The 27,830-nt window shown below is 41.6% G+C and overlaps 1 protein-coding gene across 3 annotated transcripts in view; it reads left to right on the top strand.

The window, feature by feature from the left end:
- The window catches only part of SBNO2 (strawberry notch homolog 2), a 104,541-nt gene that overhangs the window by 15,495 nt on the left and 61,216 nt on the right, over positions 1-27,830 (top strand). Inside the window, exons 2-5 of one of the 3 annotated variants that reach the window (XM_088460357.1) lie at positions 3,955-4,113; positions 10,949-11,037; positions 12,826-12,916; positions 22,682-22,849. In XM_088460357.1, coding sequence (XP_088316483.1) covers positions 3,988-4,113; positions 10,949-11,037; positions 12,826-12,916; positions 22,682-22,849 — 474 coding nt within the window. In that variant the 5' untranslated portion in view covers positions 3,955-3,987. Of the gene's footprint in view, positions 1-3,954; positions 4,114-10,948; positions 11,038-12,825; positions 12,917-17,456; positions 17,563-22,681; positions 22,850-27,830 lie in introns of those variants that run through there. The other 2 variants (XM_088460358.1, XM_088460359.1) reach the window with 2 other exon arrangements.

Genomic DNA, 27,830 nt, shown 5'->3' with positions numbered 1-27,830 from the left:
GCAGAAACATTAGGACTTCTAGGGGTACAATTTACATGTAGTATTTTTGATGCAAGGCAAATACTGGACAGCTATATTTTTATACTGTAATTTAGATATTAGCTATGACACACTCTTCCCAAATCTAAATGCCTTTACATTTTAAAGATGCCCCAGTTGCAGGGCTGCATGGTTTTGCCAAGGTGCAACATTATGCAAGAAACACACATTTTTTTTCTTGGTTTGTTAAAGAAATACGCATTTGCTTTTAGTTAAATTTGGGTAGATTAGTTATTTCTCCTCACATGGGAAAACCAAACTGATGCTCTTTTCATAAAAACAAGGTATGATAGGCTCAGCAGTTGAAGGGGTTAAAGAGGCAGTTTTCCCATAAGTGGAGTCTCAGGAACTCCATGCTGAAAATGTTAAAAGTGATTGCAGATTGATATAAGTCCATGAGGTCACAGCACATAGGGGCCGATTAAATTCAGCGCGCTGTTGATGGCGCCAGAGGGAGTACGCTGTTTAGTTCGACAGTTACAAGTTAAGTTGGAGAATGCCTGTTCTCAGAACTTAATCTGGATGTTTAGGTTTGAGAACCGGCATTCTCCAACTAAAGTGCTGGCCACGAGGCTCTTAGCGCTGCGCTAAGCCAGAAATCAGCCTGGGTGCGATAAATAATTTAGTCTCCCTAACAGCGTGCTGAATTGAATAGCCCCGGGAGCTCCCCCCCGGTGCTATCAGCAGCTCGCTGACTTAGATTGGCCCATAGCCTGACATGAATGACAGAGTCTTAGTACAAAATGATTACATAGAGGAGCAGCCCCTGGGCCAAAGTAGGGTGTTTTTTCTTTTGTTCTTTTTACCATGCATGATGTGAAACTTTAAGTTATGCATTATATTTTACTAGTTGCTTCCTTTCAATTCATAGTTTACTATAGTGGTTAATTGGATTCCACAGATACATTATATTAATTTACTACTACCACCTTGGGGCACTTTGTCATGTAAAGGGGGAGATATATCAAGCTATCTAAAGAACGGATAAGTTGCCCCTAGCAACCAATCGGCTTATAGCTAGCATTTATCAACTACTTTTCTAAAAAATTATAAAAGATATACAGGGGTATTCAATATGGGAGCGAAAAGTCCGTGCTGGACTTTTCGCTCCACATCGGAGATTTTCCTGTGATAAAGTATCGGGCGCGCGCCCGCTTTATCCCGGTATTCAATATAAAAGCTACGAAAACGGGAACCTGCGCAGTGGGATCTGCGTAAAAAAACGAAATTTACATGGAATAAATTGTAGGACCCCCCTAAAACTGTAAAAACATGGGGGATCACTATGGGTACCCCCGTTTTTGCCTGCAAATGAAAGTCGGGGATTTAAATAGCCGCAGCAGGTGTTTTCCCACGACATTGAAGAAGTGTTGCAGCAGAGCACTTAGGTTATTTTTTTTGGTTTTTTTAGTGGTCCCATCAAATTTGGGGTACATGAAAATGGGTACTAGCATATTTTATAAGTCCCTAAAGTCTTTATTTAAAAATTCTGCAAATATGCACCTGCCGCTAATAACCTATTCTAGAATACACCTGCTGCATACTTGCAGAATAGCCCTGAACCTATTTCCCTATTTTTAAACACTTTTTTCCCCTTTTTTTTTTTTTTTTGTCACCCCAAATTTACAATAATTTTTTTTGGGGTGTCCCTATTTTTTTTTTAAAACTTTTTTTTTTACACAGTTTATTTTAAAATTACATTCCCAGGGATGCGGGCTATTTTTTTTAAGCCTGCACCCCTAAACCCCAATTCTTCACTTTTTTTTCGCCACCTATTCAGTGGTGAAAAGTTATCCCCATTTTTTTTCAAGACTTTTCGAACCTGTGAAAAGTCTTTGAATTGAATACGGTGTAAAACCAAAACCTGCGAAAATGACGTAATCGGTGCGAAAACATCGCAAAAACAGAGTTTTCGCTCAATATTGAATACCCCTGATAGTCCCCCGATGAAACACTCCCCTCACTCTTCAAATATGTTCTTGAATTATTTGACTACCAACCCTCTAAACCAGGCGCCTTTTATTAATTTCAATGACTAGTATCTGTTTAACCTGTGTTTGGTTATCTTACGATATGTCGTTTTTCGTGTGCTGCAGTGTTTACATCACAGTTAAACACTATCCGGACCCATGTAACTATAGATAAAAGATTTATGTAGTGAACCGTATTGGTGGGCAATGACACTTTTTTTTTTTTTTTTTTTTTAAACTTTCAATTCTCTAGATCAGGGGTCCCAAACTTTTTCGAATCACGGCGCCCTAGAGTATTAGCATTTTTTCCAAGGCACCCCTAGCCCTAACGTTTCTTATTGAGAAATTCAGCCAAAATTAAATTAAGTAAATTGGGTTAATTTGTCACCCTTAGGGTCAGTTATGTGGTGGGTGTCAGGGCTGTGGTTCTTTTTGTCTACATATTTTTGACTGGCAGCCATTAGCACTGGTTTTGTCTATCACACTGACTAAAAATAATTTATTTGGTACTGGACCACCAACCCGATGCACCCCTGCAAGTGCCCTGAGGCACCCCAGGGTGCCGCGGCACCCAGTTTGGGAATCACTGCTTTAGATATATGAAGGCACTTTCATGGAACAAAACATAAAATTGTGTGTACCATACATTGACCAGAGAAATGTGTTCTTTATTTTTATCAGTATCAAAAGCTGCTTTCACCAGTGTGATCAATGCAGCTGATAAACCCCACATACCTACAGAGTAGATGCAGGCTTTTAAACCCTACATTGCACGTGCACTAAGCCATGTCTTTACTTTTATCTCTCCTGTACAAGCGCTTAGAAATCATGTCACATGTGCCCAAGGTATCAATTTATGCGGTCTCCCGCTGAATCCTCTGAATCTTCCAAGATTATCGGTACTTGAATGCACATCATTCTTTAATGGCCTAAACTTAATGGGCATAATTGTGAACATGCATTTGGAATGTGTGTATCACAAGCGTTTACCACTTCCATTTGACAAATGGTTTAAATGGCAGTATTTCACTGAAATAAGATGAATGGTTTACAGAAGCATTAATGAACACTTTCACCCTGTTGACAAGCATTTCTATAGCCATCTATTTTCAAATAAATTGTTTATGGCTGAGGCCAAATGAAAGTACACACTGATTCCACATACAGGAAAAAGCTCAGCAATAATATTCCAAACACAAAATGCTAGGAGAAATGCTTATCTGTATGACCTCATTGCAAAGCTTTAATCATTGTATTTATGGGTATCTTTAAAAACTAATTTGCTCAATGTACTAAAATAGGAAATTTACACACAATTTGCTGCAATGACCGTCTAATGAGCATATCTGCCAGTTACGGTAGTACCTACATCCCGCGATAACTTGTGATGCCAGTGGGAGTATGTGCCATCTGGAATGGCACATAGTGTCCATCAGATCTTTATTTAATAAAAAGATGATTTATGACTTTGATAATACTCCTAGAGGAACATTGTACATTGTCAATAATTCAGATTATGTTTTTGCTCTGTACTGTGATGAAGTGTGGTTGTGAGATTTTATCAGTGTTATGAGCAGGACAAGACCATTTTGCAGTGTTTTTAAAGGTAAATTGAAAGGTGCAGGAGATGCTGTATAAACTCCTCCAACTTCTGCAAACCAGGACCTATATCATTAGCCTTAATGTGCCATACTCCTCCAAACATGTACATTTTACTCTGAAATGCTTTCCAGTATGTCCAACATTTACCGGATGCCTGATCTTTTCATTTCCATGTGAGCTTCTGCAATTACTGTATTGATTAGTACGTTTGTACTTTTTTTTTTTTTTTTTTGGTATGTGTAATTTAAGCATTACCAGCACTCGGTCATCTCTCTTGCTCACTCTCTGCCTTTTTGCTCTTGCTCACTTACTTTTCCACTCTAATTCTGTCTCTCTCTTCCAGATCCACTGACGCCATGCAAACTCGAGGACCCTAATGCCCTGCACACTCTCGGTGATGGACGGGGGGGGGGGATACCCACAGCCTGAGCCACAACACGGAGCCAACGGAATGTGCTCAACAGCCGCCATGCAATACCAGCCTACCCTGTCTGAGATTGAAGTGAGATTTTATACAGCAGTGTCTGAATTTTTGGATGCTATATATTATGTTGGACATTGATGGAAACTGATGCACAGATATCTCTGCTGAAAAGGTGTATTAAACTTGGAGCAGACTATTATGGGGGAAATTTAATTATTTTAAAGGCGATAATTAATGGGCGTCCAATGTTGCAATTAGATTGTTTTTGGGCGCTCTTTAATTATTAAACTTGCCGTGCCTAATTACGCCAGGTTTAGCCGCATAAAACGGCTAAAACTGTCGAAAGTCCATGTTAGGCTGCCCAAAACCAGGACTTATCGCACATTTCTACTCCACTCCTCAGGAGAGTACGAGCAGAAATGCTGGCGCTGGCAGCTATCAAGCCTGTACGGAGCAACAATTGATTTGCTCCGTTGGGCGTCCAGCACTGACAGCTGCCAGCGCTAACAAATGAATCGCTCCCTTAGAGTCTAAGTTATTGTAGGGCTCTTTACAAAATGAAAATACTTTGATTGACAGTTGTGTTACAGTACAATTTTCACAGTTAGATGTGCACTAGGTTTCGTAAATGTCCCCTAGTTACAGTAATATTATCATAATGCTGAGTATCGGAATCAAGTAAGCTGCAGCCCAGCTTAGGGTGAAAGATAGAAGACTGTACTCAGCCTAAATTAATATAATCAAAGGGGGATACAGGACATAATCTTTCTTTGTTAATTGTGCAGCTATAGTTATAGTTGGGTGTAAGTGGATTATAAGGCATGGTTGTAAAACCTAACATGGACAAGGCCGCCAGTGAATATGGAGGTTATTATGTTAGATGATGTGTATATATACAGATGTGTCCTCGTACACTGCTGCTGAAGTTGCGCCAAATAGCCCCTCTCTGCACACCAGATCCCGGCCGACCCTGCGCGCTGAGCGTCTTTTTCGTTCAAAATGTGTCTTTATTTGCATAAATAAAACGGTGGGCAACAAAATTTCATTGCTAGCTTGCACTGATCAACTTGATGTGCAACGTTTGTATATCTGTGTGTGACCAAGTCTGAGTCTGTGTGAGAAGGGCTCTGATGCGAGTGGCCACAGCTTTATCTCAAGGCAACTTCTGTTGTGCTTAATCTGTGACTTTGTACCTGTATAAAACCAGTTCCTGTGCGGTTAAAACCTAGCGTCTCTAGTACACTTTGAGTTGTGTTTCACTGCATCTGCGATGCGAATAAGACACAGAATTTAAAGAAAAACTGTATGCTACACCTCTTGGAGCATCTGTCTTGCTGGGTGTCTCATGCCATATGGTGTATAGACACTAAGTGTAAGAAGAAACATCTATATGATATGGATTTTTTTTGTTTCATGTAATATCAAGCATAATGTTGTATACAAGTTGTTCCCAAGCTATCTTGAGTCATGGCACCCTAGAGTATTCGTGTATTTTTCATGGCACCCCTAAACCAAATGTTTTTTATTGAGATATTCAGCAAAATATTAAATTAAGTAAATTGTGCTTACCTGTCACCCTTAGGTTCAGTTATGAGGTGGTGGACAAAGTTGTCCTTCTGTTTGTCACATAGGCCGTGATTCAATTCAAAGCGATGATGAATAGCCCCGGAAGCGAGCTCCCGGAGCTATTCAATTCATCGCGATGTTTGGCCCGACTAAAGGATTTCTTCTCGCACCCTCCTGGGATTGCATGGAGAATTCCAACAAAAGTGCTGGCTTAGTGCAGTGCCAACAGCCTCGTGTTTGGTACTTTAGTCAGTGAATGCCGGTTCTCGTGACTAAACACCCATTTTAAGTCTCAAGAACCGGCATTCTCCAACTTAACAGCTCGCTGAATTGAATAGGCCCCGGAGCTCCCTCCTGGGGCTATTTAACATCGCGCTGAATTGAATCGTGGCCATATAATATGATAGGCAAAACCAGTACTTGTGACTGCCAGTCGTATTGACAATAAATAATTTGATTTGGTTCTGCACCTCCAATTCTTGGCACTCCAGAGTGTTATGTCATGCAGTTAGGAACCATTGCTTTATACAGTAATGTCTGGTTAAAGATGGATTGTAAAAATACAAGTTGGCCCACTATGAAGAGGCATCTTGTAACATTGTAAAAGTTCCCATGTCTAAACATTTCCAAATTCCATGAAGCGATATTGTTAAGGGAAATGCAAGACCTTTTCCTCTGCAATATTCAGTTTTAGGCTCAGTGTGTCTCCCAAGCTGTTAAATACGGGTTCGGTATGATTTACTGCCGGCAGCCCGACAGAGGAGGAAATCCTGATCGTCCTAATTCTACCCCCTAACCCTAACCCTCCTTTAGGGTGCCTAACCCTAACCTCCCCCCCTGTGCCTAAACCTAACCCCCCCTTCCCAGCCGCCTGCACCTAAGTCCCCGAGGGGGTGCCTAACCCTAACCTCCCCGCGGGGGTGCCTAACCCTAACTCCCCCTTCCCCTAGCCTGACCCTAACCTCCCGCGGGGATGCCTAACCCCCCCCCTTCCCCGCGGCTGTCCGCGCCCAGCATCCCTTCGATCGGGATGCTGGTCTCCCAGCGTCGGTAAAATGACAGGCGTCTAGATTTAGACACCTGTCATTTAACCCTCTCCGGGATTAAGCAGTCGGGAAGCCGGCGGTCGTCAAAATCTGGCAAGTTTAAGGTTCTGAGGCGGAGGATTTAGTTTCCTTTATGGTAGAAGGATTTGGTGTAAACCGTTCATCAGGTCCTTGACCTAGAAGATGGTGAGAATCCGGAAAATTTCTCTAATGAACAAGAAAATAAAAAATGGTCCATTGTTTTTACCTACTCTTCACAATTATAAAATATAATTGCAGAACCTTAGGCAAATCCGTAAAAGAAGTTTCAGGTGCCACACTACCCTGTTTCAGATAGTGATATTACACATAAAGAACAGTAACCAAAGGTAGATGATCCTATAGTAAGATTATCTAAGGCTACGGCTCTCCTTATTCCAGATGGAGCAGCTCTTAAGGATAGCTAAGACCGTAAATGTGAAAGCGTTGAAATACATAGTGGATCGACCTTTTATTAGAAGGGATCCAGTCAGACAGCCCTAGGTCCCAGTTATTGTCTTTGGCAGAGCAACTTAAAGTAGGAGCAGGGAAATGCCGCTAGCAGTGTTGTGGTTAAAATTAGACGAGTGTTGTGGTTAAAATTGTAGGATGCGGATATAGAGAATAGACGTCTTTAGAAGGTTTGCCTATTGAGGGTAGTTTTGTTCGATTCTGAATTAGATTAGAGAATTTCAGAAGCCACAGGTGGAAAAAGTTCTTTCTTACCATTAAGGTCGTTAAGACCAAAAGTTGTAATCTTTGGCCTTTTAAACAGCATTCTGCCCAGTCCTTCAGCCCAAGGGATAGTTACCTGCGTTCCAAGGCTTTGGTTATAAGGGATGACAAACTAGGACAAATAGAAAGGAGCAGAGAAAACAGGTTTCCAAGCTGCAGGATAAGTCAGTATGACACCCAGAAGTATCTTGGGTAGGTTTGCTGTCATTCAAGGACCAATGGAGGATATCTTCCTCAGACAAGTGGATAACAAATGTAATAGTAAATGGTTACTTTATGAGTCTTCGGGTCCACCACTGAAATGGTTTTTTGCAACAAGATGGCCAAATGATAGACAAAAATGTCTTGAGTTAGGTCAGACAATAAAGGTTCTTCAAGATTCATGGATGATCATCCCAGTACCAAAATTTCATAGAAAAATAGGGCTTTATTCCAATCTGTTTTTAGTCCAAAAACCAGTTGGGAGTTACAGACCCATTTTACATTTAAAATATTTAAATACAAAATTGAGAATAGACAAATTCAGTATGTAGTCTACAAGGTCAGTCATAAATGGAATGGAGATAAACAAACTTTTGGCTTGTATAGACATCAAAGATGACAATCTTCATGTACCTATTTGGGAAGGCCTTCAGGCTGCTAAGATTTGCAGCCAGAATTCCAATACAGGGCCCTACCTTTTGGCTTAGCAACAACTCCTCGAATTCTTACAAAAGTCATGGCAGGCCTCCTAAGGAGGATGGGAATAAATATAATTCCTTATTTAGACTATCTATTTATCAAGGCAGATTCTGAGGTTTCACTTCAGGCAAACCTTTTAAGGGCACTAGATGTCTTTACAATGCTGTGGCTGGGTTATCAGTTGGAAAAAATCCAAGTTGGTCCCCAGCAAGTCAGATGGATTTTTTGTGCCTGAGGTTCAATACACAATTGGCCAGAGACCTTCAAATCCTAGTCAGAAAGATTTTGGACCTTCTGAAGCCCATCTGTTCTCTTTTGTATGAAATGACCATGGAAAATGTTATTTACATTCGAAGCAATTTAGTATGCAAGACTGCATTCTGTTAAATATATCTAAGGAGTTAGTCAGGGTCCAATCATAAACTACAGATGTGTCCTTACACATCTTTGCTGCAGTCACGCCAAAAAGACCCTCTCGATGAGCCAGGTGTCGTGAGACTCTTCTAGAGCCGGGCGTCGTCTTTTTTTTTTTTTTGTCAATGCGATGTGACTAGGACGCACAAGCAGACTGTGCTGATTAATGTAATATGTAACACTTGTATATCTGTTTGCGACGGAGTCCCTGAATCTGCATACGAATTGCTACAATGTAGCGGCCACAACTTTTTAATTGCAAGTTCTGTTGTGCTTAATATACAGACTCAGGTGCACACAGATATACACATATCAAATTAATCAGCAGACGCTAGCAGCTCACTGTTGGATGTAGTTAGAGTATTACGAATTATATACCTGGACAGGGCTGCCAGTATAAGGAAGGCAGAAAGTTTGTTCATTCATTATGATGCCAGGAAAAGAGGTTGGTCAGCATCAAAGCGGATTACTTCCACAATTATGCTGGCATATGGAGGGGGGGGGGGGGGGGGGGGCTGAAGGGCCTGTTTCAGCAAGGATTTTAGATAGTTCCACTTGTTCGGTAGGGGCTTCGTGGGTGGCATGGCATGGTGGAGCAGGTATGTAGAGCATCTACATGGTCTTCTGTTCATACATTCACCAAATTTCACAGATTCCAGGAGATGCTAATTTTGGACGCAAGATATTATGTTCAGATAAAACTGAACTAACCCTCCCCTAGGGGCAGCTTTTTGTGCATCCCTGTGATCAAGAAGTGTCCCCCAGATGAAGGAAAGAGAAACCAAGATTTTTGGTACTTACCAGTTATATTTCTTTCTCTGAGTTCATCTGGGGGACACCCAATCCCTCCCTTGTTGATTGTGCGTATGACTAGGATGCAATCCTGTCCTTAGTTCTTCAACCTTTCCTCATGGTCAAGAGGTGTCCCCCAGATGTACTTGGAGAAAGAGATTTAACTGGTTCGTACCAAAAATCTTATTTCTCTTTTTGAACCCTGCTATGTTTGGACATTTGTGGTAGAAATTAAAAATGTCCTTCTCCTTTTGATAATCCGATGCAGCAGAGTTGTGGAGTTTGTACGCCAAACCTTTGACGACTCTATTTTTACAACTATCCGACTCCTTCATGAATGGCAAATGGTATATTAATGTATTTTATAAAAAATTTACTATAGTAAAATGATAGCACAAGGCATTGTCATCACCACCACATAAATTATCAGGTTGCCTAGATTGAAAATCATGCAGTATTTTCATTTAAAGCAAAAAATAAAAAAAAATAATTTGCACACATTTGCACACTGTTGCAGTGCTACACTGTTTGTTCAAAAAGTTCCAAATCAGGGCCATCGTTAGCCTCTCCCCTATACCACTACCAACATGTCTGTACATGTTTACAGTGTTCTCGCTAGGCTGTTTCAGCGGGGCACTGCGCTGTGCCGGATTTAAAAAAAATGCCCTGCCCTTATGCCGGCACCCTGCTGAAACAGCCTGCCCTCAGCCGTCCCACTCGCGTGCTGCAGTGTCCTGTGGCTGGAAAAAGCTGCGGTTTAACGCTCATGGCATGCCCCCTAGAGTGACGGGAAATAGGCATGTCATGAAGCCATGCCCCTCCTGGAGTGGCCACACCCCTTTCCGAAAGTGCGCTCCAACGGCGCCCTGCCCGCTGTTCACCCTAGAGTGAACACTACAGTATGCTTTATTGCCTGATATTTAGTTTTTATTTTGAAGCTGGAGTCAGCCGGTACATTTCTAATGACTCCGCTGTGCTGTGAAAAAGTGTTAGCAACATGTAAGCATCTTTTTTTAGTTTTACTAATCCTCTGAAGTGCAGAGACTTTCTGGGGGCGATCCAAATGGTTTTTGGACACCCGACGAAGCCATTCAATTATTTCTCCGTTCGGACGCCAGTGCCATGTGTGTGCACCCAAAAGCACTGATTTTAGCCGCGTATAGCAGCTAACCACGTCTAACGTCCTGCTTTGGTTGCTCAAACAGCCGATTTCTCACACCTTTCTGCTCGTCACCCTGGGAGACGGCAAGCAGAAATGTGTGCATCCGCGGCTATTTTCATCCAAATGGAGCAACAATTGAATTGCTCAGTCGGGTGCCCAAGAGAAATAGCCAAGGCTAAAATAATTGAATTGCCCCATCTGTCTGTCTTAACACTGTAATTGAGGTTGTTAGGGGTGGTCTGAGGCTAAACGAATGGGTCTTACTCAGAGATCCATTCCAAAGCTGCTTTGTCCTCTGTATGGTAGATTGCTCATGTATGTGTGCAGTAGCAAAAAATGGGTTATTGGCTTTTGCATATTTTGAGGTAGCCTTTTTCCTATAGTGAAATATAAAGCGATAATAAAGCCATACTAGCAAATTCATTGTGTTTATAGCTTACATAAAAAAATTAGGGATGGGTAATGATTGATTTTTGATGCACCTTTGCTGTGATTTCAGACCCCGGCGCTGGCTGGTACCCAGTGGACACATTTCTCATATTCACCTGCTCATTGCTTGCCCCATGCTCCTCTCACCAGCCTAGATCCGTAAGTTCCGCCTCTCCCTCTTCACTTTCTGCTTGCCAAAATGTGTTGCTTATATCCAGCATGTAGATGGTTGATGTGTTGTTGCCCTGTCCTATTAAGGTAAGCTAATCCTTTGTACGCTGTTTACTTCTGTAAAATTTAAATGGAACAATGGGGAGGATTCAATGCCCGACATCGACGCAGTATGCCGTTCCGAAAAGGCACTTTGTGTCCTGCTGGTGTCACGTGTTTACCCTTGCATCCCATAGAGGTGTGAGGGAAAACATGCAATGTTGGCGCTGCTGTTATTGGCCGATATGCACGCAGCAAGGCATATCATTCTGAATTGAATCCCCCCATGGTATTTTAACCTTGTTGTTTAACCACTGAAACTTGCAACACCACTTACCCTTCGGTTACTGTCATCTTGCTTTCTTGCACCACACTTAATGTTGGTTGCTCACATTTAGCCTGCATTGTAATATCTCACACTGGGCCTGATTCAGAGGTGGAAGCAGTGTCAATGTCAGACACAAGTGGGCGATATTTTTTCAGTGTACGCATGGACATGGTTACCGCCCGGGGATACAGAATGAATTTGGATTCAGAGAGAGACAATTTCAGTGGGCGTACCTGAGTAGTAACGGGTGTAGCTAGTGACGGGCGTGTTGCGGTCAGTGACTGCATCTTTTTCCAAAGTTGGACTGATTTAGACTGCCATGTTAAAACTGACATTCTGTGGGCGATTAAATAGGTTTTTTTGGGTGGTGATAATTGATGGGCCCGACGGAGCAATTTAATTGTTTTGGGCGGCCATTAATTATTATGTTTGCTGCGCCCAAAAGCATCGGGTTTAGCTGCACAAACCATCTAAACTAATGGCAAAATCAAAAGACATACTTTTCGCTCACATTTCTTCTTGCCACTTAAGGAGGCTGTGAGCAGAGATGTGGGGGCCCACGGCATTCGTGGCCGTTTGGAAGCAACAACTGAATTGCTCCGTCGGGCACCCTATACTTAGAACGTTCAAAAAAATCTACTGAATTCCCCAATGCTCCTCTATAGGGCTGGTGCAATGTTCAATGGTGCGATCAATAGTGAGTCTTAATATGCAAAGCAGTGGATTAGTGCCACAGCCAGTGGGCTTCTCTGTATGAATCCCAACAGCTGTTGCATTAGCATGTAGATGTAGACGCGCTGCGGGAAAAAAACTTAGTCGCTCCTGCATTAGCATCCACCTCTAAATCAGGCCCACTGTATGGATCCCAGTCATCTCTGTGGCATGCTTTTTCCATCTCCTGCTATGTTGTTTGTTCAATGATTGTGTGCACTTCTCCTCTGCCGGCTCAGACCCTCCGCATGCCTTTCTCCAGTCTATGCTCTCTCTTTATGCCAGCCTCTTGGGCACTTTCTGCCCATTGTGTTTTAGCATCTGTGAGCCATGTGGCACACATTAAATGCACACTTGGGCCACTCTACAGCACATGGCAAACTCATAATTTTAGTTTGTGAGGTAATAGACTGTCAACGCAACCATGTATACCCTTGGAGTTGACCCCCTGTAATTTAACTCTTCACCCTTGCTCTCCCATCACTTGCCAAATGCCCTCATTTTCTTTTTATTAGTTTTTCACAGGTTCTATTACTTCCCATCCCAACATTTCCTGTTGCTGGCCATCCGCAAACACACACCACTGTCACTACTCAAAAAGTATCTTTCTTTATTCTAGGTCTTCGTGTTTTTTTTACCTATGTATCTTGCTCTCTGTGCTTTCCTTTTTCTATATTGCATTTCTGTTTATTCCACAGGTTACATTTTAACAGTCCCCCAGACTATTATGGTCGGAATATCGCAACGCAATTCCCTAACTACTTTACCGAGAGTCAGACCTACGGCCAGGTGAGTTGTTTGTCTTTAGAGGGTAGACGGAGAGTGCTGATGTGCACTATATCTCAGCATGCATTGCTGTACACAGTTATATTTGTGGCCATCCAACAAGTGTGCGATATCTGCAAGTCTTTAAAAATGATGTGTCCAGCCAGATTACACTGCCCCCACTCGGCCATTTAGCTGGCAACGTTTTCTGGGGAGAGCAAGGTTACTGGTATACATGCAGCTAGTAAGCAGAAGTACTGCTGATTCTCAACCACAAAAATGAGAAAAAAGAAACCAGTGAAGAGATACGGTGATAACATTTTAGTATTACTTAATATCTAGAAATGGCAGACTGTGCATAAAAAAGGAATTGCAATGTGGAATTTGAAAATAAATGTAATAAAAATGTTATGTTTATATACACATAACGGCACTATAACCATTGTATTAATTACATCCCACTTGTATTCAAGGACTTTAAAATATATATCAGCATAATCCGTTACTTCTATACAGTCCTTTTAGGAGAAAATCTCCCCAATTCTTTAAAAACATATATAGATGAAGATGGTTGTTGCTAATGAAACTGCTCCTTATATCCTGGTTAGTTGTTAAGTAACCACTGTTCTCCTTAAATTTAAATAGCAATGTTAGATGATGTAATAAGAGAGAAATCCTCCGACACTATATGATAGTTTGATTAGCCACAGCCTTATAATAGAGCAAAGTTGAATTTATAGGGTGGAATCCAAAATGTTTTGGGTGCCCGTAGCTCCTGTTTAAAGTGACCGGGAGCTATTCACTTGTTTTGGGTGCCTGTTACTTGTTGCAGATTTTGCTCGCAATCGCTTTACGCAGCTAATCCCCTGCATTTTGGGTGCCGGAATACGCCCATCGCAACCAGCGTGGGGCTGGTCGGGCAAACCTTTGAATATCTCCCGTCAGACAGGAGCGATGAGTGCCCAAAACAATTGAATTCCTCCCCCCCTCCCACCCCAAACAGTCTCTAGAACATCAGACACATACCGGCATGTTAGATTAGTGGTATTATCTTGCTGGTTTGGTACATGGCACCATGTAATTACCAGTGCAGGACACCTGCTGAAGGGACCACTCTAATCAGGTGTCTGAATAGCAACCGTGATCTTAAATGGCAGTTCCACCAACATACATTCACATGACTTCTTTCATAGCATATCAGTTACAACAAGCAGCAGCCCAAATAAGTATTAGCCCACAGTTATCAGTCACTGACGCATTTTGTCTAGTAATAACTAGACATTTTCCACAAGTGAGTTTGCAAATTAGTCCACGTATCATTTTATACCCTTTAATATATGCAAGCTTTTAGCCAATTCTAACTAGAAACCGCATACAATGTTATATTTAGATACAATATCCTATATTGAAGCAAAAATTATAAAACATACTTAAACATCTGGACTTGTACATGTAAAGTATATAATAAGCATAAGTGTATTTGTGCTTTTATATAGCATAGTATGTTATTTCTTTCAATGAATTTAGCCTAACTTCTATATAGTCACCTTCGTGAAGTGGATTTTATACTAAAATATAAATTAAAATAATGAATCTATTTATACTCTTTCCCAAAAAAATCTGTTAATTTAATAAGAATATTAAAATAAATCTAAACATATGATCCAACATATAAATTGATACAGCATTTCTCTCTATAGGCTATATTGTATGCTGTCTTCATAGGAGATAAATAGACTTAAAAAGAATAAACTGTCTATTGTTAATAATTTATTATCTAGATCAGTCCATATCATTAAATTCATGCATCGTATTTAATCCTTAAGGATGAAGAGTCTGCAATTTGTAAATCCAGAAGGTTTCACTAATACGCTATTTGTCAAATGCATTTACCTGCTCATTATTTTAGGGCTACTATGCCTCTTGTTAACTTTTTACTCATTTCACACACTGTCTATTCTACAATGTTATTTTGAGATCTGTACCCTTCTTCTGCCCCTTCGTTTCTCAACAATTCCTCCTTGATCTCTCTTACTTGTGTCCCCACTGCTCGTTCTCCCCTCCCATCGACTGACCCTTTCTCTGTCTGGCGACCTGTGGTGCGTATTGCGTAATGTTGTGCAATGATATTTCCAGTAATGTATCTGTGATCAGACCGAGCTGCAGCAGAGAAGAGATGCATTATTTTCTCTAATCTAAGTATATACATCTCTTCTCACTGAACTTCTTTGTGTCAAGAATACATTCAGAATCTTCCTAAATTTCCAGGCTTCTTGATGTGGAAAATCCCAGGAAGGTGTGTGTTGTGTACAAGTGGAAGGGGAACTGCTTTGCAGTGCCTTTGTGTTCACCTGCTGAGAACTGATTACTAAAGTATTGCTTACATGTAAAGATAAGCTTTAACTGTCTAAATTTGTCTCAACCAAAGCCAGTCTTGCAGGCGGAGCCAACGGTTGAGCAAAGTGTTTATCATATACTACATGTGGATAGCTGTACCTTTCAGTCCACACACTGCCATATTAGACCAATTGTTCTCTTTCCTCTTTTTCTGTCTATTAAATTAATGCGCAATCTCATTTTATCACTATATTCTATGCTATGGTAAACTGATTAAACATAGCTGGGAATTTTGTTAAAGCATTTTTGCACCTTTTGCATTCTCTTAATAAGTAAGTAAACCTTTAAAACTTTTGCAGTTACCCAAGACCTAACCTGGAATTTCCTATAGGAAGTGATTCATATTGCTGCCCTCTTTTACCTAAAAAAAGACTAGTCACTACTAACTCTGTGTAGTCACTGTGTGACTTCACATCATCCATCTTTTATTAGTTTGTATTAGTTGTTAGAAGTGTTTTATGCTGGCAATGCTTTCTTAAAAATCGGGCAGATTGCAATCAGAATAGATCATTCTGTTCTGAACGTTGGTAAATAAGCTCAGAGATAGACTGTATATGACACGTACTGGCCTGTTGTGTGGCCCCTGAAACTGGAGTGGATAATACCACTTGGCCCTAATGAGGAGCTGCTGCTTCTTGCTTAGTTTTGCTACATACATATAGTTAATTAGACACTGATCTTGGGTCTGGTGCAGACTGACAAGGTATTAATCTGTTTTGCCAGCATTACTCTTATTATTGTTGTGTAGGCTCTTAGGATCTCTGAACCTTACTGTGTATGTGTATACAAGGGGTGGCCAGAATGTCAGTGTATTAGTAAGTGAGGTAGATCCAATCAATGATGAAGCTCGATTGGAACCTTTCACGATACTATAACACAGGATTTTCTCACTCATTTTTGCTCACAGCCTATTAAGGTGCATTCAAAAACAAGAAAAAGACATTAATACCCCCGATAAACCACTTAGACAAATAATAGATATTAAGTGGTTAACTGGTGTGGGAATATCATTTTGTTTTCTTTGCATTCAAAAACAGGCAAGGTTTCCCCTTCAGTTAGTATTAGCATTGCGGGCAGCGTGATTTTCCGGTAGTACCTCATGCTTAAATGAATCCTGCCCCAGTTAGAGGATCATTGGGTTTTTCTTATGTATAATTTTAAATGTACACAAACCTGTGAGACACTGTAAATTTGTATGTATTTTTAGTCTTCTATATTTCAGTTAAGGCTATTTGAATGTTAGTAAATATTTGGTGGCCATATTACTAGCCACAGGATATTCATTACTTATGTGCAGTGATGTTACTTTTCCCACAGCCTGTGGTGTGGTTCAGGTTTTTTTTTTTTGTTGTTGTAGTGTTGGTGAGAACACTGTTACAGGTTTGATGCTGGTCCTAGATGTGCATACATCTTTGATGTAAGAGTGCATAACTTGATTATTATACATTTATGTGAGGGTGGGGGCATGTACTGTACAGCCTGTTGTGGAGAGGTCTTTATCTTTGGTTCCTGTAGCTGGTGCTAAAGTTAATGTGGCTTCACTGTCTGCTGTAAATTTTTAAGTTCCTGGAATCCACACCACTCCCCTCAACTCAATTGCTCCCTTGAGTGTGTGTGTGTGCAGGGGGTGGGGGTGGGGGGGGGGGGGAGTTGAGCATTGAACATGAGAATAATCAGTTCTTAAGAATAAGTAGTCTTGAACAAATTGAAGGGGTTAATGAAAGAGAGGCTCAAACCTATTAATGGTACATTACATTTCTCCAGCAAGGAAGAGGTTAATGAAATAATGTAGCGACCTATTCGCTGTCTTGCAGCACAATTGTAGCTCTCAGGGTTATAGAAGTTGAAGGGTTAAATTAGCTGCAATCGGCAAGTTGTGATTGGTTTTCATTGCAGGTACAGGTATATAAGGGGTGGAGCTTACTGCCAGGCACAGTAAGTGTTGTGACTGCCAGGAATCCTCGCATAGAATCATTTCCTGAAAGTCAGAAGAGCATTGAGAGGAAGTGGGATCAGGGGCTGGCCATGCATGCCCTGGGGGGGGGGAGGGAGGGAGGGAGGGAGGGAGGGAGGAGAGTGAACAGCAGAAAATTAAGCATTAGGGGGCAGATCCCTGGAGAAGAGAAAGAAGGGAGGAGGGGGGCCCCCAGCTGTTGTGATGTTCTGCTGTCATGTGTAAGTCTCTGCCTTCAGCCCGTCATCCGCTTTCCAGCTCCTGTTCTGCTGGCATGTCACAACTGCATTTCTGGCTGAAGGTTTCCTCAGTGAACAAGGTATTCTTCCTAATTCAGATATCCTACTAGCACATAGGGTCACAGTTTCTCTACTCTGGGTGAAATGTGAAATTGACTAAGTTTCTGTAAAGTGTTTTACTTGATCGTTTGTGCCGAAAAGTATTTGCATGAGGTTTCTTTTCCTCAAGCTTTCACCATGTTGGCATGACCACTCAGAGACACAGATTTCGTTTCACTTAGTGTTATTATCTGCAATGTTCAAGCCACTATAAAGTTAGGGCTGTATAAACCATTATATATCTAGCTTCTTCCTCCTTCATATCAGACTTGGGAATGTCCCTCACATCACAGGGCAGTAAACACAACCTTTGCTGAAAAGGAAATGTGTTGAGGCAAGAAGTTGTTGGTGATGAAAATAGAAGTACAGCTATTCAGTGGCATACGGTCATTGGGACATTTGGGTCATGACGACAGAAGAAATGTTACTGTATTTCCATTTTCACTATTGCTACTATGTGCTTGTTGTTTTTCTGTGTACTGTATATTGCAGTTTAACTTGTTAGTTGCATCTTTATTTTTCTGTGCGTGTGTAAAAAGTGTTCTCAATTGCTTTTTCTACTGTGAAACTTTTACAAAAGAGCGAAAACTGAGTTATTGTCATAAATGTAACATATAATTACAATAAAGCCCATGCTGTTGTGTTTTTTTTTTTTTTTGGGGTATTTCTGCCAATTTAATAGTGTCATCTATGACACCAGTTTTTGTAGCGGTGAAGTCCTTTATAATATAGGTATATAGTGAGGCAGGAGTCTGTTGTAGGAAATGGGTCAGTTTTTAGGTACCACTTTATTAGTTACTACTTTGTTCTTTATACTAAACACATGATCAGAATAATATCAGTCTAACCTTATTGTCTCAGATAATGCTAATATATCCCCTCTATGTTGTACATGAATGATCAATTCCTACTTGTACTCCGGTAGAGGTGTCCCTGCTTGATGATCGAGTGATGCTGACGAGCACCAGTGACATGGTAAAACTCCCAAACTCCCCTGGAAAGCTAATGCTTTCCTATTGTCTTCATTGTCTTTGGAGGAAGAGGTTACCTTACCTTACAAGCCTAAATCTTCTCATGTAACATCATTATTTTCATTGCCATATTATTAAATGAATGGTATTGATTGCATTGTTAGTTACCAGTATAAATATGATTTTGGAAGGGGATGGTTAGTAACCTTGGTCTGTAGGTACATGAGGATGCAGTTGTACCTGTTTATCACTTAAATTGTACAAAGTCTTTGTCATTATTTTTTTTTGTATAGTTAAGACATATGCATCTTTATTTTGGGGTACATTGGTCCATATGAAGGTTAGCGTACTAATTGTTGAAAATATGTTGTGTTGTGTGTGTGGGGGCAGTAAATTGAATATTGAGACCATTTCTCGGCATTATCAATGAGAGGGGGGATTCTCACTTTTCCAGTAATATTAGGAACAAGGGATCTTTCTGGCAATAAAATAAGGGAGGGCTCTTTCTGCCAATAATGTACGTGGGCAGGGTCTTTCTTCCAGTAATATCTAGATTAGGGAGGTGTTTCTTAATAAAACAGGGATCTTTCTCACAATAAATATGATGTAGTATCATACACTGCATTTATGTAAATGAGTTATCTGTCCAGCATCTTCCTGGCAGGAATGGGGTAAGCAATATAAACAAGTAGCTAAATCTTTATTACCCAGGTGGGATGTCTGACTGTCATCTGTTTTTCGGGATGTCTTTTTTTGTTCTCACCAATGCATGTAATCAAAATGCTTGAATTGGCATATGTCACTAAGATACTCTTTTTAAATAAACTCTAAATGGAGGGACATTTCATTGCTCAGGGTTATGCACACTCAGTAGGCATTACTTGCTTTAATGGTAGTGTTGAGTGTCTTATTTTTCTGTAGTATTGAAGAGTTTAGAAGTACTTTTAAAGTTACTTCTGGACATAAAGGGCTGCTCACTCTCCCAGTAACATGGTATTGAAGTCCCAAGTGCTCTCGGATAATATGAGTATTTGAAATATTCAGTATTTGGTAATCATTTTCCAGTCATTTGTTTCTTGAAATCTTTCTTTGAAATATGAAGGGCAGTCTTCTTAAAAGCCAGTCCTCAATAATGGAATAACACATCTTTTAAGTCTTATCATGGGACCCATAAAAAAATATTATATACAGGTTGAGTCTCCCATATCCAAATGCTTGGGACCAGGGGAATTTTGGATATTGGAATATTCCATATTTTGGAATATTTGATACCATAATGAAATATCTTGGGAATGGGACCCAAATCTAAACACAATGCATTTGTTTCATATACACCTTCTACACAATGCCTGAAGGTAATTTTATACAATATTTTTAATAATTCCGTGCTTTAAACAAAGTTTGCGTACATTGAACCATCAAAACAAAGGTTTTACTATCTATATGGGAGACTCAACCTGTGTATGTATGTGTGTGTATATATATTTGTGTGTGTGGAGTGTCTACAATTAAGTGTATGATAGTGTTATACAGTAGTTATGGTAATAGTTCAGTGTATCCTGCTTGGTTTCATTCCTGAATACGCATACCATATTTACTTTAATGAAATATTGGTTATGGTTTTATCTTTATCCAGCGTTTTTTAAAAGTGTTGCCAAGCTTGTACAGCCTGCTCAGGAAGTGTTACAGCACTTGTCCCTCTCTGAACTTTACCAAGTCTTTTTTTTTATATGTCTGTATGTGTACCCTATTATTTATAGTAATGTTTTTGTTTTCATTATGACTACATTTTAGACATTACCATTTTATGAATCCCTTTATTGACTGCCTCTGGATTACACTGTGGAATAGGGGTCGCTAGAACAGAAAGCAATATTTAGGTGTGGTGTGTTGGACATCTGTTACCAATATTCACTAATCCTCTTCCTGGGCTTTTCCTGTCTTTGCTCATTTAGCTTTAATGACATAGTGTAATCTATAGATAGGCGTGTCTGTGTGTATATTTCTATAGGTGTCTAAAATTATATATAAAAAAAAATAATATATATATATATATCTAAATAATATATATGATAGGTATATATTTATGTATATCACTAAATGATTTTTATATGGCACAGTAAGGGTTTTGTAGCACTGTACATAGGGGGATAAAAACATGCAGGAACAATATATATGTACAAGGTGATAACATTAGACCATTCACAAATTAACATATACACATAATCACCGTTTATGAGAGCCTACATTCTAAAGGGGTTTATGGGACACTCTGGAAGGGGGCAGAGTTGTGGGGATATAATATCATGTGTGTTAACCCTAACACTTTCCAAGCCTAGACTTTAGTGTTAGGGCTAATGGAGCTTTTTAAACACTTATGCTGGGTACACACCTGGCAGATATATCTGCAGATAATGGTTGTTCATACATACTGAAAAACCTTCATCTGGCCGCGGGTTCTGATGGGCCGAGGGGCTTGTGGCGCCCCCCTCCCTGCGGCCTCTGCTGCAAGTGTACGGGGGGGTCGGCGGACTACAAATACACAAAGCACGATGGACAGATCTACCGATATCTGACATTGGCTGTGCAGCACAGCCAATACGATGTGTCTGTGAACAAAGTCGTTGGTACACACTGGAAATGCTTAGTGATTGGGAAGGGTACTCTTGTGTGAGTGGGTTTGATATCTTCACACAAAATGGCACAGTGGATACCAATTTTCATGTAGTAGTCAGCTATATTTTATACTTTCCCTAAAAACATTGCGAGCATTTTATTTATTGTCTGTTACATGTACACTTTTTTTTTTTTTGTACTTCTGTGACTACTTTGCTGAATTGTCTGACCGTTGCATGTTGTAGTTATAGAATGGAGGTGCCATTTCTACATCTCTGCACATTTATTTAATTTGTATAGCTTCTTTTCCAATTTAAACATATACACTTGTACCCCCTTTAGGGTGGTGTCTGACAGTCGCTCTAAATTCTAGTGGGTTTCTGACAAGAAAAGCGGAAGCGTCACTAGCGCTCATACCATTTGATGCATTGAAGAGAACAGGGACTTCTCCGGTCCCACAACATACTGTCCTCAGACAGTATTGCATGCAGCATCTTCAGTCTGTTTAATTGCTTCCGTGTGACCAGTAGAGAAGCGTTTCCGAGACAGCAATAGTTGTGCTTTTCAAGCTGCATAGTAAAAACGTCCATCTGACACAAGCTTATTATTTTGGGGTTAGTGGTGACTTGGAACAAGGGCTAGGGGTGGGTTCTTTTTTTTTTTTTCAATATGCTTGAAATGATCTCCCTCTGTAGGTTTTTGTTTACTTAATTTACAAATTAAAATCATTTCAAAGTGAAAATATCTGGTTTGTTGAAATCTGTTTCCAGTAAGATCATACAGGACACCAAGTACTTGTACGGTCTGCAATATCATGAGTGATGGGGTGTTTCTTTTATTGTATACTTCAAACAGCTCTATAATACTAGTAGCATCAAGTGACATGTCGGTCCCTGCTTAATACTTTCTTGACATTCTATCTTTGCTCATAATGAAGTTTTTTTTTTTTTTTTCACCGTCATTATGATATATGAAGATATTTATTAATGCTACGCTACTTTGAAAGCGGTTTCAGAGTGAATTCATTTTGTAAACATTGTAAGTTGACCTATTCTAGTGGATGCTGTCCTCAGAAATATATGTATACTGAAACTTGGATGTCTGCACCAACCCTTGAAATGATCTGTAGTTGTTTCAGATGTCTGTTTTATTATTCTATTCTATTGCTTTGGGTCACTGATCTGTCCATTTATTTATTTGCCCAATTTGCTACATTTCTGTAAATTTAGCCCATCCTATATAATATAGCCCAACTCAGAGACTATTGCTACTTGCGATCACAACAACGCGGCGAGTGTCTGTATTGGCAGAAGGTAGCGTTCATCTTCAGGCAGTGCCTGAAGTGAGTACTTTTAAGTTCTATTTATTCACAAACTTAAGTTAGAAAAAAGGAGACCAGATATGATGGTTTGAAGTTTTTGTTATCTCTAGGTAATGATCTACTTTGCAGCTACGGCATTCCTATTTTTCTTACCATAATCTTCTTTTTTTTTTTTTTTTTTTTTTTCCTAAGGAGTCGCCTTCTTTCTTTAATGAATTATCCAACCACTCCATCCTCTCTTCCCCGGATTCACTATCTGACATCACGGACACCCAGGATTTTCTGCCTATCGACAGTCTTACCCATGTATCGACAATATGGGATGTCAGCACACCTGCTCAGGACCCAAGCACTACATCAGTGAGTGTTAGAGCCACATCATTCTGTTTTAGTGTCACGGTTACATGTTTCTTATCTCCCTTTTTTTTTTCTTTGCACATCAAGCAAAATTGAGATCTTTTCCTGGTGTGATCTTGTTAGTGAGTAGTTGAATGTAATATAAACAATGATGCCTGGTTGTTTGGCTACTTTAATGTGAGTTCTTCTAAAAGTGTGTCCTTCCTATTATCTGTGTGTGTGTCCAAATTTGCCTCTGTAAAATTTTATGTATGTAACCAGCGGCGGCTCCCACCCTCTTAGATGAGGGGGGGCTGCCGCCGAGAAGGAGAGAAAAAAACCCCCCACTCACCGGCTACTTGCTGGGTCCGGGCGCCTGCACAATTTGTTCTGACAGGTGCTGGGACCGGCGCATCCGCACTAGCGGTGGGGAGCCACACGTGCATATCATCGGCTTCCAAAGGGCTGCATCGTCTGCAGCCCCTAAGAGCCGGGTAGGGCTGGAGGAAGCTGCTCTCTGCTAATAGCAGCCCAGACTGACAGTCTCAGGGGAGGTGTCTACTCCCCCTGAGACTGCTTGTTGTGTATGTGACTGGCAGGCAGAGCTTCCAATGGGAAGCCACTGCCAGTCACAGTGTAACCAGTGCAGTCACGTCCTCGTCTGTAATTTGGTTTGTGTGCAGGTTAAGATTTTATATTTTTTCAGGCTGTGATTGTTGCTTATATGTTTACTAAATGTTAAGGGTGTATTCTGCATCATTTGTAAAGTACCAATACACACTGTGGTGTCCAATTAACCCTATTTTGACCTAATTGGCTACAAATCACTGTGTTCATCAGTCTGAAATTTTTCCTGATCTTGACAAACATTTTATTGAAATCTACCAGGCGTTGCTGGATATTGGTTGAATATGTGGTCCAAATGTTTGTCAGGTCACCATTGATACGAGGCATAGATGTGAGGTTTTGGGATGAACGGCTAGATCTATAGACTCTTTAATCCCTTCAGGTTGGGTGGGGCATTATCATCTTTAAGTGCAAGTTTTATGAAAATCTATGTATAGAAACCCACTTTTTACTGGCGAACAAAATACACACATTTGCTTTTAACATGTTCTTGCAATTTCAATAAAAAGACTAAATGTGCATACACACACAATGATGTAATGAACGATTTTTCTAAACTACAAACGATTTTTTCAATATTAACTTAATGAAAATCGTTGAGTTGACAAGTCTGACTGAACTACAAGCTACTAACGTGAACAATAATCGTTCATCGTTTGACTCAGAAAGTGAACGATTTTTTTCAAACGATTATCGTTAAACGATATCGTTTAACGATAATCGTTCAAAAAATCGTTGTGTGTATGCACCTTAACACTTTTTTTGACCATTTTGAGTAGATTTTCCCTGTTGATATAAAAGCAAACTAATGCTATTTTCTAAAACTCAGTCTGCTGATTTTTTTTTTTTTATTTAAAAATGGTACAAATACGGATTTTGATGTTAGAATGTGATTAACACAAAGGCTACCAAATTAGGCTCAGCAAAGGGGTGACAAATGCCTCAGCAGTGAAAGAGTTAACTATCTCGTACCAGAGAGTACGAATCTGTATACGAAGTGCAACTTTGCCGCAGTTGCAAACAGATCTACAAGTGTTGCATATCAAATTAATCCATGCAGTCTCCTGGTGCGTGCTAGTAGCATCACATTGAAACTAAGATGCATTTTCGGGCGAAAAAGATGCTCAGCGCAAACAGAATCGCACAGAACCTGGAGGCTCTCTGACACTGCATAGCATATTGAGGCTAGGTGTATGAGAACACATCTGCACATACAATCAGTAAAGCACTATGCAATAATTGATATACACGAAACATGGCTGGAGGTAGTTGGCACCATAAGGGTGGAAACTATTTTTGCAGTTTAATTGTACATTTGTTGACAACTCTCTTTTTTTTCACAAGAACAAGTGCTTTTATTTGGTAACATAAAGGATTGAATAACTGTGCAAACACACGGTCAGATAAAAAGAACAATATCAATGGTAATTATATAGTTTGATCGTTTTTATATTGTTTTTTTTTTTTTAACCCCGCAAACGACCAAATGATTGTCGATGCGCGGGCTCGGAAGATCGATGTCGATCATCACTTGTGCATGCAGGCCAACCTGGTTGATAGGAGAAAAATACACATGGATATTATAGGAAATAAATACTTTTAAAAAGAAATTGAGGATAAATTGCAATATGCTTATCTTTAAATAGAGATGATTGAAAAGTTCATGGAGGTAGAATAGAGTAACCTTCCCAACGCGTTTCATCAGCTATATAACTTCATCAAGGGAATACATTGCCAGTAGTGTGCTCCAGCTTTTAAACCCCACTACTAGGGACAATTGCCGCTCATTATGACATCACTTCCTGTGACCAATTCATTCGAATTCAATTTGAACACATTATTTAATATTTTTATAATTATAGATTGAAAAAAACATCAGTCCGATAATATCCTATACGTTAAAAGTCCAAAATAGGTAATCGTGTATGTTATTAAATGTAATAGCGATATTGCAGGGCGGATGTTAATGTCCGGCGACTTCCGCGCTTACACTTGGTACAACTTCCGTCCTCTCAGCACTATGCGGCACGTCCAGTCCACTGAATACGCTGCGGTCCACCTCCCGTCTCGTCCATGCGCCCGCGATATTCACCGATACTTCCGCCCGTCTTCTCCATATACAGCTTCCACCCTTCTGTTCCTGCGCATGCGTCTTTCTACTTCAGGGTCCATAGGGTATCCACAGGATACCTTGGGGTATAGGTGTGACGTCAGTCGCAGGGCACCAAAGAGTTAAGCTTTCAGCCTCCCAGGATGCACTAGGTCCCCCTCCTATACCCCGCCCCCGGGCCAAGGCACCTCAGTTTAGTTTGGTGCCCGGCCGGAGTCGGGTGCACCTGTTGGAGTGGGGGCTAGAAGAGCCCCTGAAGCTTATTCTTCATGCAGCTGTGGCTGCACAACTGGATGAACAGCATGGACAGTCAGTCCTGACGTCCATGCTGTCTTCCCTACACCCCGCCGGTACCAGAACGCCGGTACTGATCCGGGGATGCTGGTGGGCGTCTGGGGTCACAGCTAGCGGTGACCCCAGATGCTCCGGACCATGGCCGGATTCAAGGGGGACAGAGGTAAGCAGCGGGGTCCCGCGGTGGGTCCCCGCTGATCACATGGTCCTAAGTCCCCAGGCAGGGGGCTCCCTGGGGACTGGCTGCAGCGTGGAGCCAGGCGACCAACCTGCGCTTCCACTACCCCCTGGGACAGCGGACCGCAGCAGAGCGGTAGCGCTGCGGCGTCCCAGGGGTTAAATGCATGCCAGGGGAGCGCGCCTTCCCTGTCTCACAGCCGGCGCCTCCCCCGCTGCACACAGCCCTCTCTGCATGCTGCCGACTGGTCCTGTGGCAGCGCTCCTCCCCCAGGCCAGCCTCCTCTCTGCTCCTCGGCGGCCATCTTCTCCAGAACGCATGGTGAACGCTGCTGGAAGCGCTGGACGGAAGCATCGTGGTCTGGGTCCCCCCGCATACCTCTCCTCCGCTGTGGTCAGGTCTGTGTATGCAGCGCTGTGTCCTACCAGGCCCTGTGTCTGTGTAGTTGAGTGATCAGCGCTGTTAGTGCAGGAATTGTTATTTTTCTGCATTGTATGTGACTGTGCTAGCGCTGCTGCCTGTAATCTTTTCTTCATCTAAACTGTCAGCTTTATTACTGTCCCTGTTCTTTCTGCTAAAGCCCTTGCGGTGCGGTGCTGCAGGGTGGTCTCTCGCCTATTTAATACTTAATTGGTGAGAGAGGTCACATACGTGGTGCCATCATGTCTGAAAGTGATTTTCCCCTCCGGCTACAGTGTACCACGTGCAAAGTACCGTTAGCGGAGGGGGAGGGTAGCGCGGAGGGCCTTTGCCGGCAGTGTTTGTCCATGGCGCGGCCTATTACGGTTACAGCACCGGTACAGGAGCCGCCCTGGGCTTGTTTCGCTCAGGCGTTAACAGCTTTAGTGGGCCAGTTAGCTCCGCAGCCCGCGTTTACTCCGATGGGTTTGTCCCAGCAGTCTGTGGTGTCGTCACCCATGCAGGGGTTCCCACGACAATTGGTGGTACCCCACAGTCTCCCTATTTCCCCGCTCCCGGGTTCTCAGGACCCAGCGTGGGTTAACTCCCTGACGAGTTCTGTACAGCACTTGTCGGATGTGTTGCAAGGGGAGTCTGTGATGCGGTCTCATAAAAGGCCGGTGGCGTCTCTGTCCGCTCCTTATGAGGATGACGAAGGGACGTCTGATGATGGGGAGATTCTAGATCCTTACGATCAGGAACCTCTCCATACTAAGGACGCTGATGCTAAGTCCAAAGTATATATTCCTGGACTTATTCGGGCGGTCCGCACAGCCTTGGTGATTGAGGACGAAGTTCCCCCAGCGGCTAAATCTAAGTATACCTTTTTCAAAGATGTGAAGGGCGATGCCACAGTCTTTCCTCTTTCGGGTCAGTTGGTGGACCATTTAGAGGAGGCGTGGAAACAACCTGGCAAAAGATACCAGCCGCAGAGACGCCTGGCGGTGGCTTATCCGTTCGCGGATAATTATTTTGCGAAGTGGGAATCCCCTCCACAGGTGGATTCTGACGTGACCCGTCTTGTCCGTAGTGCCACATTGCCGATGCCATCCATATCCTCCCTTAAGGATGCTACGGACCGCAAGGTAGAAATCTGCCTGAAGTCCGCTTATTCCCTTGCAGGGGGGGCAGCACGGCCGGCTATGGCCATTTGCTGGGTTGCCAGAGCGATGGAGCGCTGGGCGGATTCATTAGAGGCTTCTTTTGAATCCGACTGTCCGGCCGATCAGGCGGAGTTGATTGGCAATCTCCGTGATTCGGCCACCTACATCAACGAGGCGGCTCTAGACATTAGTACTCTGGTGTCTAGAATTTCTTCAGCAGCGGTAGCTGCTCGT

This window comes from Taudactylus pleione, unplaced genomic scaffold (assembly GCF_031769625.1).
Source record: "Taudactylus pleione unplaced genomic scaffold, aTauple2 ptg000044l, whole genome shotgun sequence".
NCBI lineage: Eukaryota > Metazoa > Chordata > Amphibia > Anura > Myobatrachidae > Taudactylus > Taudactylus pleione.
Note: the sequence above shows the minus strand (reverse complement) of the source record. Positions and strands in the feature narration are given on the sequence as shown.